Genomic DNA, 15,353 nt, shown 5'->3' with positions numbered 1-15,353 from the left:
TCTTGTCTGTCCGTTTGTTTACTTGGCAAAATAAATAAATAAATATATTTTTTGCAAGTATGTTGATCACTCTGGTTTGTGTGTGTTTGTGTGTTTGTCAGTCCGCTCACTTATACTTACCTACAGGTCACAATTTTAAACCGAACTTCCCGAAACTTCAGCAAATGGTAGAGCTCGTGGTCAGACAAAATCCTATATATATTTGAGGTCAAAAGGTCAACATAGGCCAAAGATCAACCACCTTTTTCAAATTTCTAAAATCCTCAATTTTCATCCGATTGACTTGACATTTGAATAGGATTTTCATATCAGCTAACTGAATTCAACCACCAACCATTTTTGAGATGAACATAGGTCGGTCATGAGGTCAACATCGGCCAAATGTCAACCAGTTTTTTGAAATTTCTAAAATCCTCAATTTTCATCCGATTGACTTGAAATTTGAATAGAATTTTCATATCAGCTAACTGAATTCAACCACCAACCATTTTTGAGATCAACATAGGTCATAAGGTGTTTACCTTAGGGGCCAAAGGTCAACCACCTTCTTCGAATTTCTAAAATCCTCAATTTTCATCCGATTGACTTGACATTTGAATAGAATTTTCATATCAGCTAACTGAATTCAACCACCAACTATTTTTGGGATGAACATAGGTCGGTCATGAGGTCAACATCGGCCAAAGGTCAACCAGTTTTTTGAAATTTCTAAAATCCTCAATTTTCATCCGATTGACTTGAAAGCTGAATAGGATTTGCATATCAGCTAACTGAAACCAACCACCAACTATTTTTGAGATCAGCATAGGCCAAGAGGTCAACATAAGCCAAAGGTCAACAACGATTTCGAATTTCTAAAATCCTCAATTTTCATCCGATTGACTTGAAATCTGAATAGGATTTGCATATCAGCTAACTGAAACCAACCACCAACTATTTTTGAGATCAGCATAGGCCAAAAGGTCAACATAAGCCAAAGGTCAACAACGATTTCGAATTTCTAAAATCCTCAATTTTCATCCGATTGACTTGAAATCTGAATAGGATTTGCATATCAGCTAACTGAAACCAACCACCAACTATTTTTGAGATCAGCATAGGCCAAAAGGTCAACATAAGCCAAAGGTCAACAACGATTTCGAATTTATAAAATCCTCAATTTTCATCCGATTGACTTGAAATCTGAATAGGATTTGCATATCAGCTAACTGAAACCAACCACCAACTATTTTTGAGATCAGCATAGGCCAAAAGGTCAACATAAGCCAAAGGTCAACAACGATTTCGAATTTCTAAAATCCTCAATTTTCATCCGATTGACTTGAAATCTGAATAGGATTTGCATATCAGCTAACTGAAACCAACCACCAACTATTTTTGAGATCAGCATAGGCCAAAAGGTCAACATAAGCCAAAGGTCAACAACGATTTCGAATTTCTAAAATCCTCAATTTTCATCCGATTGACTTGAAATCTGAATAGGATTTGCATATCAGCTAACTGAAACCAACCACCAACTATTTTTGAGATCAGCATAGGCCAAAAGGTCAACATAAGCCAAAGGTCAACAATGATTTCGAATTTCTAAAATCCTCAATTTTCATCCGATTGACTTGAAATCTGAATAGGATTTGCATATAAGCTTACTGAAACTAACCCCCAACTATTTTTGAGATCAGCATAGGCCAAAAGGTCAACATAAGCCAAAGGTCAACAACGATTTCGAATTTCTAAAATCCTCAATTTTCATCCGATTGACTTGAAATCTGAATAGGAGTTGCATATCAGCTAACTGAAACCAACCACCAACTATTTTTGAGATCAGCATAGGCCAAAAGGTCAACATAAGCCAAAGGTCAACAACGATTTCGAATTTCTAAAATCCTCAATTTTCATCCGATTGACTTGAAATCTGAATAGGATTTGCATATCAGCTAACTGAAACCAACCACCAACTATTTTTGAGATCAGCATAGGCCAAAAGGTCAACATAAGCCAAAGGTCAACAACGATTTCGAATTTCTAAAATCCTCAATTTTCATCCGATTGACTTGAAATCTGAATAGGATTTGCATATCAGCTAACTGAAACCAACCACCAACTATTTTTGAGATCAGCATAGGCCAAAAGGTCAACATAAGCCAAAGGTCAACAACGATTTCGAATTTCTAAAATCCTCAATTTTCATCCGATTGACTTGAAATCTGAATAGGAGTTGCATATCAGCTAACTGAAACCAACCACCAACTATTTTTGAGATCAGCATAGGCCAAAAGGTCAACATAAGCCAAAGGTCAACAACGATTTCGAATTTCTAAAATCCTCAATTTTCATCCGATTGACTTGAAATCTGAATAGGATTTGCATATAAGCTTACTGAAACCAACCCCCAACTATTTTTGAGGTCAACATCGGCCAAAAGGTCAACATCGGCCAAATTTCTAAAATTGTCAATTTTCATCCGATTAACTTAAACTTTGAGGACGATTTGCATATCAGGTCACTGAATTCAACCACTAATTATTTTTGAGGTTAAATGGATGCTCTACTGAGTGCCATTCTACTTTGTTCTGTTTTGCCAAGTGTCGCTCTACGAGTGATTTTTATCTGTTTGTTTGTCTGTTTGTCAGCAGGATATCTCAAAAGGTTGTGGACGGATTCGGACAAAATTTGGTGGATAGGTCCGGTGTGTGACAAGGACGAATTGATTCGATTTTGGTGAAGATCGGATTCTGGATACGGATATAAGAGTTTATTTTAATTTTTTAAGTGATTCTTCATCATTTGGTGATGGAGCCAAAAACGATGTATAGCATGATATTTGAAAAAGTTGTGGTCGAGTTATGACAAAACTTGGTGGATGAGTTGGTTAGGCGACAAGATCAAGCCGATTCGATTTTCGTTTTGCTCCGAATCCAGATCCGGCCTATCAGTGGGATACAAAACGTAAACTGTTCAGCCTGGTGGGGATATGCGCTCTACTGATTGCTGTTCTCGTTACAACTGTTATTCCTGGAGACTGGAAGAATGCAGGAAAACCCATCATTCTTGCTTTTCTCAATGAAGCTTTCACTTCATCTATTATGGCCGGTAAGTTACTTCTTATATATATTCGATGTGAAAATTAAGCTTTTTCAACAAAACCATCGCAGTGTATCATGAAGCAACTGGGAAATGGCCTTTGTTAAGGATTATTATGATTTCAGGTATATCAGTAGTGGACAAATTGCTTAAAGATGTTAAACAATTGTTGAACTTTTCTTAAAACCAAGTACCAGGAATCTTATTTGCACATCAATGAAAGGTCCAAATGTCCTTCTTGATGGAAAGCTTCTTCTTCTTCTTTACTTCTTCTTCTTCTTCTTCTTCTCTGTTATGGACAAATAACAGCTCAATAGTTCAGGGCTAGTATAAATGACTGTAATTCTGATAAGAGCTCCATGGGCTGTTGTTATTGCCACCTCATCGTTGAATTGTTCATTCTTGTTCTGCAGTTTCGAGGCGATTTTAAGTGTGTTTATGTTGCTCCAATCAGCCAAGCAAGATGTCGTATGAAGAGACCAGCTTGCTTGGTTATCATGCATACAGTGAGCAGCCAAAGACACTCCATCAGGAGGAGTGGCGTCACACATGCAGTGACAATGCTTCCCATGTGGTTTTCCTGCATTATGTCACGGATGTTGCGGCGTCTGATTCTGGATGCATTACCTCTTAAAATATTGCCAGATGCTTCAGTGTAGTCAGGAGAGTTGAAACGGTCAACTCCGCATGTTGTCGGTGTACCTGCTGAAACAGCATTGGATTAACTAAGTATCCCCATTGGTGATCGCTGTTTGGCCATTCTTGATCAAAGTTACGCGTCATGATGCCACCGCCGTGTCTCTGCCCAGGAATTGCAAGCGGCTGGTCCAGTCATGAAAATATGGCACCTCATGACCAAAATGTTCTTGGTTTCTAAAGTGAGTTGCAAAATCGTAATGTGTTTGTCGCAGTATTTCAGAAGAGGCCTTCATTTTCCACATTGCTAATGCTAATCCAACTTGTGGTTCAGGTCATATGACCTGATAATCTGGTACTTGCTGTGATTGAAAAATGTAGTCTGGTGCATTGGGGAAGTCAACGTTGCTTTGTGGATTGTGTATTTCCTGTATTTGATTCCAACAAGTGAATTCATGATACACCCAGTAAACAAATTGAAGCTTTCCCGAACTTGCAATAAGCATCTTTGGTGATAATCCCCATCCATGAAGTCCATAAATTAATTTGTTCTCATGGTGGATCCAAGATGTTTGAAAGTGGGGGGGATGGAGAGTTGTTGGTACAGATTGCTTGTGTTTCGGGTGGTGTTGGGGTGGGTGGCATGCCCGCTGGGCCACGTTCTAAGCATTGAAATGACGACCTTCACCACAACATTTTTATCTACTTCATAGTACTTCCAACATCTCGCTCTTCCATGAGCCTAGACTTTCGATAAATACAAATTATTAATAATGGGTGTGCTGGAGACCCCACTCACTCTTCTCAGAGCAACTTAGTGCTCACTACAGGTTTAAGCACAGGTTGCCACTCTGCCACAGGGTGGCAAGGACAGCTATCTCCTCAACATACATGCTCCCAATTATAGCACCCTCTGCTCGTATTGCATCGGAACAGCAGTGTATTGTCACGTCCGAGCCTCCATCGGCGAATGATCCGAGACTACATGACTCGATGGAAAACACGCTACCAGCAGAGCTATCCTGCCACGCTCACTTCTGTGCACAACATGGAAACTGTCTTGCCCGAAGATCACAGAACAAATATTCTGCAGCTTTTGTTGAAAATGGTGGCTCTTCTGATACCGCTAGACTGCTTAAGCTTCTATTTTGTTGACAAGAGAAATTATGACGTAAAATAATTCACAACCGCTGTCTTGTCTGCAAACTGATGACACCGATCGACAATTTTCGAAACAATATTTAACAACATGCACACATCAAAATAACTGTTCAGGAATTAAATAAATAATCCATTTCTTGAACAATGTACATTGTCAGGCAGTGCATGGCATACTGAAGTTTTTAGGCAGTGCATGGCATACTGAAGTTTGTAGGCAGTGCATGGCATACTGAAGTTTTTAGGCAGTGCATGGCATACTGAAGTTTGTAGGCAGTGCATGGCATACTGAAGTTTTCAGGCTGTGCATGGCATACTGAAGTTTTTAGAAAGTGCATGGCATAGTGAAGTTTTTAGGCAGTGCATGGCATACTGAAGTTTGTAGGCAGTGCATGGCATACTGAAGTTTTTAGAAAGTGCATGGCATACTGAAGTTTGTAGGCAGTGCATGGCATACTGAAGTTTTTAGGCAGTGCATGGCATACTTTTAGCTCTTACACGAGCCTCGATCTTGTATACCAAAAAAAAAAAAAAAAAAAAAGGTGTTTTGGTCCACACTGGTAACCATGGCTACTTCACCAAGGATGACATCAATTGGATGCAACGGCAGCAGCATCCTTCATCAAAAGCAACACCCTTCGCCATAAACCAGGTGTGAACTTCAGCGATGAGATCAAGGCAAGCAAGCGCTTTCCTACTAGGCCTTGCATAGCGGGATTTTTGTGACTACTTTTCCAGGTACTTCTGTTGACGGGTCTTCCGCTCATGCTATATGTGAGTGTTTCTTGAGGATCTGTTCTGATGAAACACCATCGCTTTGTGCTTCCTCCTTCACAATGGAGGTTTCTTTTTTTAATTTTCAGCCAGGGAAACAACAGCTCAGCCAGGTAAAGGTGAGATCAGCTGGAGCAGCTAGTTTACAGGGAATACACTCAAAGACCAACTACCAACCCTACTGGAAGGCAATGAGTACAATGAACATTTGGTCAAATGAACACCGATATATACCTAAAGGCGTTTAAGCAGCTAAAAGAATGAAGACAATTTTTCAAAACATTCAGACACACTTCTGGCTTTGTTTCTTGCACAAACCACTTTTTTCTCCTCAATGGCCTTTCAGATTCATGGAAGGGGAAAGAAAAAGCCTCCTAATCCCCCTCCCAGCACATACATTGCTCACCAACACAGCATAAACAACTGAGCTCTGTGCACAGGGCGGTCTGCCGTCCCAAACAGCCACTTCCTTTCACCGGGCCAGAGAGACGCGCCCACAGCCTGGCACGTGCCCCCACGGCGGGGTACAACTGAGGCCGCGACCAAAAGGGTACGACCAAAGGGGTACCGTGACCAAATATAAAAATCGTCTAGTTTTAACCAAAAGTTTGACATCAGCTTCATGCGTGCACGGACAGGGGGCAAAGATGATGCGTGCCAGTGCATGTGGTGGACAAAGTCAGTACACCACGTTTTCCATTTTGAAGAATGAAAATCATTCTCCAGATGTCTTCTTTGGCACGAAAAGGTCAGCGACCAAAGGGCAGCCCCACTTCTTGCTCATTGGCGCGTCGTAGTATCTGCAGCGGGTGAGGTGAGCCTCACAGGGCTGGCGCACTTTTGTTTGCTTCCAAGTATGAGTTTGGATCTCGGTCATGAATCTCTTCTTATATGATAAGGGGACATCGGTTAGGCCGTTAGGGCTAAGTGTGGTTGTCATTGTTGGATTTGCCATTTTGCACTGAGCGCAAGTTTAATTTGGCTGACATTGGTCTCCGAATAATCGATGTACTTGTTAAAAATATTGCAGCCAGACAAGGGGAAAATGCAAAGTTTCCAGGATAATTGATGTGTCTATTGCTACACTCTGCCATCATTGATCGCAATGCAGTGACCACGCCATCGACAGGAAATATGGTTCCCAGAATGTTGACAATTCCCGCTTTAATGTTAACATTACAAATATGGGATCAAGCCAGGCAGGCAGGCCATAGTCCATGGTCGTTCTGGAATCTTGAGGTTCAATCAGCAGGATGAGCAGTGTTGCTTATCTCCATTTGCCTGTCCATTTCTCTCTGGTTGACCTCCCTTCTTGAAACAGCACGTTATCACATCTTTTCAACCCCACCCAAGCCCTCCCCCCCTCTGCTTCCAACACTGGAGATCATCTGTCACTTCTTCCCTCCACTGTTTCCACATCCTTCCCCTCTTTTGCCGCAACAGGCAAACCAGAAGCTCCTGGGCTGCAACACCAAACCATGATCTTGGCTTCGCAATTTTAAATATCCTCCTTGCTGTTGCAGTAATCCCTAATTAGCACAAGTCTGCATGACGCTTCAGACAGGGACAGCATTGCCAAGGAAACACTGTACTATCGTATAAGCAAACAAACATTTATGAACATGAGAAACTGCGTAGTATTTATCCTGCATCCTTATTATTTGCATTTCTCACGGTAAATGACCATTCAGGTCTCATTGCCCTATAGATACTTTCACATCTGTGGAACCTTCAACCCGAATGAAACATTAACTCGTGGCATTAAGTTATCACACAACTCAGACAGATTATATAACATCTCTAACCTGCAAGCCAGTGAGGTTCAAATGCACCAACTTAAAATCATAGTCTTCTTGATATACAGTAACGTGAAAAAGTAAGTACACCGCATGTAAAGTTTTGACTTTTTCAACATATTTCAACATACAGCTATTTGATCTTCATTTCAACAATATTGATAGATAAAGGTGATATAATATAACAAATATTATGAAACATTTACATTTTGTAGTCCATTGTATAATTTAAATAAACATAAATGCAAATTTCGCATGTGGAAAAAGTAAGTACACCCTTGGCTCGAACAGGTGGTATTGCCCCCTTTGGCAGAAACAACCTCAAGTAGGCGTTTCTTATAACTGTCTACCAGTCTCTGACATCGACTGGGAGAAATTTCTGCCCACTCCTCCATGCAGAATTCTTTCAGCTGTGCGATCTTTGAGGGGTTTCTTGCATGCACAGCTCGTTTCAAATCCCCGCACAACATCTCGATGGGACTTAGATCCGGGCTTTGACTTGGCCATTCCAGAACCCTCCATTTCTTTCTTTTCAGCCATTCCTTGGTGGATTTACTGGTATGTTTTGGGTCATTGTCATGTTGCAAGGTCCACCTTCGGTTGAGCTTCAACTTTCCGACAGATGGCCTCACATTATCCTCAAGCACCCTCTGGTAGAATGAGGAATTCATAGTGGATTCTATGATGGTGAGCTGCCCAGGCCCTGATGCAGCAAAGCTGCCCCAAACCATAATATTTCCACCACCATGCTTTACAGTTGGTATCAGGTTCTTGTGGTCAAATGCTGTCTTTGGTTTTCGCCAAACATGTCTTCTGGTACTGTGGCCAAATAGCTCTACCTTTGACTCATCTGTCCAGAGCACATTGTTCCAGAAGCGCTGGTCTTTGCCGAGGTGTTCATTGGCAAATCTTGCTCTGATGTTCTTTCTGGACAGCAAAGGTTTCCTCCTGGCACACCGCCCATGTAGATCAAATTTGTGAAGCCTCTTTCTAATGGTAGACTCGTGCACTTTGACATCAACAGTGGCAAGAGCTACCTGTCGGTCCCATGATGACATTCGGGGGTTCTTTGAGACCTCTTTCAGCATCTTGCGGTCTGCTCTCAGGCTGAACCTGTTGGTGCGGCCTGGCCTGAACAAGTTGGCAGTTGTTTGGAATCTTCTCCAGTTGTTGATGATCTTCCGGACATACGAATGATTGATTTCAAATTGTTTGGAGATCTTTTTAAATCCCTTCCCAGACTCGTAGGCATCTATAACCTTCTTTCTGAAGGCCTCAGAGAGCTCTTTTAATCTCGGCATGGTGACGCCGCACACTTCAACAACAAAGAGCAAACCAAACGAAATGTCTGAGGTTTAAATAAGACAGGTTCCTCCAAGATCCTCTCTGACGATGTTCTAATCATTTGCACCTGAGGTGGTGCACCTGATTCTAATTTTAGGTATTTGAAGTAGTGATAAATGTAGGGGTGTACTTACTTTTTACACATGCGAAATTTGCATTTATGTTTATTTAAATTATACAATGGACTACAAAATGTAAATGTTTCATGATATTTGTTATATTATATCACCTTTATCTATCAATATTGTTGAAATGAAGATCAAATAGCTGTATGTTGAAATATGTTGAAAAAGTCAAACTTTTACATGGGGTGTACTTACTTTTTCACGTGACTGTATATATATATATATATATACATACATGAACACATATATATTTATGTCCACAGAACCTCTAAAACTTGTAGAATGAGTCCGCTGTTCCGTAACGAAAGGCTTGCTCTCTGTTAATTTTCCATGTACACTATCACCTGTAACCCTTCCTTTGTTTATTCCACATGCTTGCATCTTCCATTTTCTCTTCCAACCTTCCTCCTCAACCTCGGCTATCATCCTCAAGCTTCCTTCACCACCTAGTGCACTCAAGTTCCTCACTGTCTCCCTCACTTATCTTATACTGTACCACAATCTTCCCCACCATCCATTAGACGTCACGTCTGCCGTCCTACCTTATTGTCCACTCACTTTGACCCATTTTATCCACTATTCTCTTCAATGACTGTCCCCCTATCTCCTCCTTCTTTTGTGCACAAATCATTCCTTGGTTACATTCCAAAATATACTCAGCATTCATCTTTTCTAACTCACCAATTTTTCCTCTTACATTCTTTTTCGCTTCATCACAAATGGCTCTTCCATAAAATTTGATCCTACAATGTTTTCATCGCAGAGTAATGGGATGAGAAGTGTGGTGTAACCCTACCACGCCTCGTTTCTCTCACCAATCTGGCGACGGCCTCTCCTTCCCAATAATGAGCCTTCAGCTCCGGCGCCTTAACCAACTGACTGCACCCAAAGGTAATTTGCTGTTTTAAAGAGCAATTATGTTCACCTGTCAGGTACGACACAAAAATAACTGTACGTGTCTATGTGTTTGAGCTTGTGAACTTGAAATCCCGGGTCTTATTTCAATTCTCCAAAACCAACATGGGGGGCAGGAATGGGGCAAACCCTGAGCGTGAATGTGGATGGGGTACCAAATGATGCCCCCCCCCCCCCCAAAACGTTGCCCTGCTCCATTTGGTTGTATATAAACTACAATACAACGAACTACTTGGAGCACGAGAACTTTCAGAACTATGTTTTACATTTTAAACTGCGTGGAATGTGTCAATGTGTCAGGTCCATGTTTACAAACTCTTTCCATCCGGTTTACCATTTTCCGTAATTTCTAATCACCTCCGCACAGTAAATAAATCCGTATTAGTAATTACGAAGCTGCCGGTTCCGCAAAACCCTTTTCTTATCTAATTGTCTGGTGAATCTTCAAACTGACGAGGTCATGCATTCTGTAATACAGAGATCGCCCGTCGGCCGAAGGGATGGCGGGGTTATAATTGTTGTAGTTATTTAGTAATTACGTGTCAATCAGGTCCAGATGTTTCATATCATAGAAGCAAAATTAGTGATGGCCAAGATCACGTGTCAAGTTAGTTCTTTAACTTCCCTGTCCGCCTCTCTTTTCCTTTCGACATCTTGGATTGGAATCCCCACTTTCCTATAATCTCATCCTCTTTATAATGTGTGCCCCCATTCGAGGATAATTACAAATCAGTGCTTTTTCTGAATTCATTTATTTCACGGTAAGAGTTTTCTTCGGCCCGTGTGCACACGATATGTACGCCATGACGTATGGTGAGCACAGGCGTGTGAATCTTATCCATAGAAAGTTATATTGGCCATGACATTAATTTTGATGAAATTATGACCGATTTTTCCACACTTAAAGCAAGGAGAGCGATTTGTAGATACTAGGTCGATAGCCAAGGTAGCTGAGAGACTAAATCAACGCCCAAACTATGCCACTGTCTGTCAATCTACCAGGTAAATTGTTGTTGTATCGTATGCAGTTTGTGGCAGAGTCCCTGGTATTAGTAAGCTGGTACTCATTTGTCTGACCTCAGAAGGATGACAAGCTGAGTCAGCCCACCTGGTGTTTTTACAACGGCACGACAGGGGCTGAAACTCAAGACCCTAAGATCTTAAGCCAGCCACCTTAACCGTTAAGCCAACGGCAAGCTTTACCAGGCAGGTAAACGAGCGTAATTCGGTGACGTGTCGGTGGATATCAAAACAAAGATGGATGGATGGGTCCTGTTCAATTGTCTGAATTACCAATGATGAACCGGAAGTGACGTGTGGTGAAGAAGATTCACCATAGAGGTGATCATTCGGGCCTGAAGTTCATTGTTACTGCCAATATATTCCAAGAGTAAAAACGAATTCTTAGCGGTTAGGGTGCCGGCTTGGGATCCTAGGATCCTAAGTTTTAATCCCGGTCGATCGCTAGTCTAGCTAGTCCCGGAATCATTCTAGTAGGCCTATGCTGAACCCTCTCTCTGGCAGCTATGTGCTTCCTGAGTTGTGGTGACCAAAAACTGCACACAACATTCCAGATGAGGCCTCACCCAATTCCTATACAGTGTTAACACTAACTCCTTTGTTTTATAATTTAACCCCCTCCCACCCCCCATGAATACAACATAAAACCCGGTTAACTTTACCTATAGCTGCCTGGCACTGCCCTGTCTGCATACCCCCCACCACCATGACTTCGGCAAACAGGGAAAGTGTATGGGATCTGGGAACATTCACAGATGATGCAGAACCTTGTGTTACTTGGTGATGGGCAGGGCCTACCTCCATGAACAAAGCCAAGTGTATAGCAAACAGGTTTAGGCCTAGTCATTCCTGAATCATCTAGGCGGAACTACATCTCACATGGCAATAAGCTGGCCTAATTAATCCCACTTCCTGGTGGGGTCAGCAGGGGAACATTGTTGGCACAAACCTTTCGCAGACTGTGGCTGCCAAGCCTGACGTTCAACTTGAGCTGACTTGGGCAGCAACTTGGAAAACCCAGACCAGACATCTCAAAGGTAAGTGCACCTCTGCACGATCCTGTCGGACAACCTGGCTCGATTGAGTCAGGTACCTTTCAAGTTGGTAAAGTTGCTCATCCGACTTCTTGCATCACTGATCTAAGATGCTTCATCTTGCTGGAGCTTTGCCAACATTAATCCTGACACATGACGCCACACAGGGAGGAAGCAGCATGCCAGCACCGGCCTCCTTCAAACGAAGTGTAAAACATCCATCCCGACTTCCTTCAAGTGATTGTGTTAAAATTGCACTCTTTTGGAACATGTTGGTTGATTTGTTTGGCATTCCCACCTGAGCCAATAGTTCATGATCCTGGGATCTCAGTGTCAAATATCCCACAGGTGAAAATACACGATGCTAATTGGAATATCATGCTATCTGCTGCAGGAAGTAAGGAGAAGCCGACGTTTCAGTCGTTAACACTTCGTTGGAGAAAAAGAGTGTTAAGCATTAACCCTTCGTCGAAGCTTTCCCCGACCCGTCTCCCCTTCTCCCCCTCCCTCCAAGTTCATCTCTCCCTCCCCTCTCATCTCCTCTCTATCCCTCACTTCCCCCGTCTCCTCCTTCCTTCTCTTCCCCTATCCTCCCCCTTCTATCTCCCCTGCCCCTGCATCCCCTCCCCCCTTTTATCTCTCCCATCTCTCCCCCTCCCTTCCTCCATCTCCCCCTTCCTCCCTTTCCCCTATCCTCGCCCTTCTATCTCCCCCGCCCCCTGTATCCTCCTCCCCCCTTTTGTCTCTCCCCTCTCGTCTCCTCTCTCCCTCCCTTCCCCCGTCTCCCCCTTCCTTCCCTTCCCCTATCCCCCCTTCTACCCCCCCCCCTTTTGTCTCTCCCCTCTCATCGCCTCTCTCTCCCTCCCTTTCCCCGTCTCCCCCTGCTGTCCCTTCCCCTGTCCTCCCCCTTCTTTCCCTTCCCCTATCCTCCCCCGCCACCTGTATCCCCCTCCCTCCCCCTTTGTCTCTCCCCCTCCTCCCCTCCCTCCCACTTCATCTCCCCCTCCCCTCTCGTCCCCTCTCTCTCCCTCCCTTCCCCGTCTACCCCTTCCTTCCCTTCCCTATCCTCCCCCTTCTATCTCCCCCACCCCCTGTATCCCCGCCCCTTTTGTCTCTCCCATCTCGCCCTCTCTCTCTCCCTGCCTTCCCCCATCTCCCCCTTCCGTCCCTTCCCTATCCTCCCCCTTCTATCTCCCCCACCCCCTGTATCCCCCTCCCCCCTTTTGTCTCTCTCCTCACGTCCCCTCTCTCCCCCTTCCTTCCCCTGTCTCCCCCTTCCTTCCCTTCCCCTCTCCTTCCACTTCCATCTCCCCTCCTCCCTGTATCCTCCTCCCTCCCCCTTTGTCTCTCCCCTCTCTCTCCCTCCCCTCCCCCTGTGTTCTCCCCTCTCCCCCATCCGGGCAACGCCGTGCACTTTAGCTCGGCAGTCATCTCTGCGCTTTTGCAGGGAATTCGGACATAGAAAACCCCATGATGTCCCAGGAAGGTGAAACGCCCTCACTCGGTTCCCTCATCAGAATCCCTGGGAGGCTCCGTTTGGAGGACTTTGCGGAGTGGACGACGGTGTTTCTGTTTTGTATTTATCTCGGATACTTGTGCGTCGTGTGCTCTCGTCGTGCGGAGGCAAGGCCGGCCTTTCTTTATTTGCTGTGACTCCATGGTGTTTGCTCGTTGTGTTTATCACAAACATGTGTCCGCCTGCTGTCCCTCATGCTGAGCAGCTGTTTTTGATACCAGTGTGTTACCGTATGGACCATGCCCGGATCGAAGCTCTTGCGAAGACTCCACCCCATCTCACGGTGACCCCATGAAACAGTGGTCCATTAAAACAATTAAACAATGACATTTCTGCACGAACTGCACAGTTCTGGGACACAGGTCCAAAATATGTTATAACGTTATAACGTTCGGAGGTCTGCACGGCAACGCTCACGGCATGCTCGGCTAGTGCGCACGCAGTGCCGACCCGTGAGCTCACGACTCGACTTGCGCGTGATGACGTAGCTGCACTCGGTGCGTCTGATGCTACATCTAGGTTATTGGTCGACGTGCATCGAAAGTGCACCGTACGTACGGCAGGCCTCTGCGTCTGAGAGAACCGCCGAAGTGAGGCAATGGAGGGAGAATAACGGAATGTGGCGACATTGTCACGGCAGATCCTTTCACACAGCGTGACCCGATCCCCCTGCACCCGCGGCCCCCATAACCGAATGTGAGAATAATGCGGTGAGTGTGCTCCGTGCATGGTACCTCTGAGCAGCGCCTCGTACCCTGACAGCACGTCCTTATCCTTCCTCGATTTCGATCTTCCGGGGCTCGCCATGGGTGCAGCACCTAGATGGGGGGGGGGAGACCCGAGCACCTTCCAGCACACGAAGCTCACTTGAACTGATCAACTCTCGCAACGACAACTCATCCCAACAACAAACCGTCCACAAAAAACGCTTTGCTAAGTTACGCACAGCGAACTCGAGTTACAAAGCCCATTGCTAGTTATACGGACTAACTATTATTACTATAAACTCACGCCGTGACCTGTACCGTCTCCACCATCCGCATATATAAAGTGCTCACCCCCTCGATCTGTACCCACTCCGCCCTACTCTCCTTCCCCGCCCTCAACTTCCCTCCCCACTCCCCCACTCCGCACAACTGATGCACCCCGAACTCCCCAAGTCAATGTCCCCGACGAACCAAGTGGCCGGAAAATCGCGTCGTGAGAAACAGCTGTTCGTGCTGAGGCGACGTGCTGTTCGTGCATGCCGTACCCTCCGATTCTCTTGATCAGATATTAAAGGACACAGACGTATTACAAAGTAGAACTGCCCTCGGTATAGAGAGCAAACCTCCGCCAGGCAGTTTACTGTTTGCATCCCACTGATAGGTCGGAGCTGGATTCGGACCTGAACCAAAATCGAATCGGTTTTTGTCACCAAACCAACTCATTCACCGAGTTTCGTCCGAATCCGTCCGCAATTTATTAAATATCGTGCTTTATATCATATTGTTTTTGGCCCTAACAATGGCAAAGAATCACGAAAACTTCAACAATCATTACATCATTATATATACCAGCGTGACCCGGCGCGCTCCACGCACCTCATCACACGTCGTTTCAGAGGGACAGGCATCTTTGACTATTTCGGTGCCTTTTGGGTCTTTTGTGTCTTCATAGTGTTTTGGGTCTTCAGGGCCATTTGGGTCTTCAGGGCCATTTGGGTCTTCAGGGTCTTTTGGATCCTCTGGGCATTTAAGGGTATTTTGTGTCTTTGGGGTGTTTTGGGTCTTCGGGGTATTTTGGGTCTTCAGTGTCTTAATGGTCTTTTGTTTCCTCTGGGTCTTTAAGAGTATTTGGGGTATTTTGGTTCTTGCAGCACCTTGTGTTACTGCCGAGACGGTCTTTAAGGGTCTTTGGGGTCTTCAGGGTGTTTTGGGTCTTTTGGGTCTTTGGGATCTTGTGGGTCTACGGA

The 15,353-nt window shown here is 44.4% G+C and overlaps 1 protein-coding gene across 2 annotated transcripts in view; it reads right to left on the bottom strand.

Annotated features, from left to right (window-relative positions):
• LOC137424586 (SLIT-ROBO Rho GTPase-activating protein 1) overlaps positions 1 to 14,468 on the bottom strand; it is a 91,396-nt gene extending 76,928 nt beyond the window's left edge. For both annotated transcript variants that reach the window (XM_068112181.2, XM_078775643.1), the window contains exons 1-2: positions 14,411 to 14,468; positions 14,134 to 14,217 (exon numbers count right to left, since the gene is read on the bottom strand). In XM_068112181.2, coding sequence (XP_067968282.2) covers positions 14,134 to 14,206 — 73 coding nt within the window. In that variant the 5' untranslated portion in view covers positions 14,207 to 14,217; positions 14,411 to 14,468. The remainder of the gene's footprint in view (positions 1 to 14,133; positions 14,218 to 14,410) is intronic.
• Positions 14,469 to 15,353: the final 885 nt, after the last annotated feature.

Source organism: Myxine glutinosa, chromosome 4, assembly GCF_964187855.1.
Source record: "Myxine glutinosa chromosome 4, kmMyxGlut1.1, whole genome shotgun sequence".
Lineage (NCBI taxonomy): Eukaryota > Metazoa > Chordata > Myxini > Myxiniformes > Myxinidae > Myxine > Myxine glutinosa.
Note: the sequence above shows the minus strand (reverse complement) of the source record. Positions and strands in the feature narration are given on the sequence as shown.